This window comes from Penaeus monodon, chromosome 34, assembly GCF_015228065.2.
Source record: "Penaeus monodon isolate SGIC_2016 chromosome 34, NSTDA_Pmon_1, whole genome shotgun sequence".
Classification (NCBI taxonomy): domain Eukaryota; kingdom Metazoa; phylum Arthropoda; class Malacostraca; order Decapoda; family Penaeidae; genus Penaeus; species Penaeus monodon.
This window is the reverse complement of record NC_051419.1, coordinates 12,348,399-12,348,776: the sequence shown is the minus strand read 5'-3', so window position 1 is coordinate 12,348,776 and position 378 is coordinate 12,348,399. Positions and strand designations below refer to the sequence as shown.

The following is a 378-nucleotide window of genomic DNA, read 5'->3' as shown; positions in this document are numbered from 1 at the left end:
TTGTTCTTCCAAGTGTATATAAATACATGCACACACATTGATAGAGAGATTAGTAAATGAATAAAAAGATAATTGAAACAAAACATCAACAGTGCTGCAATATAATACCCTTTCATAATCCTGTATTTCCACCACTTACGGCCCCTCACAGACAAAGTAGAACTGAGCCGTTCCAGCAGTCCTCGCACACCAGGTACCCCAAGTGTTTGCCGTGGGGTTAACAAAAGGAATGAGCGGGGAGAGACACCCCTCCATGTAGCTGCCATCAAGGGAGATACAGAGAGGATCTCTCAGCTAATTACTCAAGGTGCTGATGTCAACGCTACCGACTATGCTGGTGAGTGGTTGTAGGCAACTGCTTCAACTGAGATCATAATA

The 378-nt window shown here is 43.7% G+C and overlaps 1 protein-coding gene across 1 annotated transcript in view; it reads left to right on the top strand.

Moving 5' to 3' along the window:
- LOC119594592 (ankyrin repeat domain-containing protein 11-like) overlaps positions 1-378 on the top strand; it is a gene marked incomplete in the record, with an annotated part of 34,234 nt that overhangs the window by 13,758 nt on the left and 20,098 nt on the right. Inside the window, 1 exon segment of the mRNA XM_037943633.1 lies at positions 152-337. Within this exon segment, the coding sequence (XP_037799561.1) occupies positions 152-337 (186 nt within the window).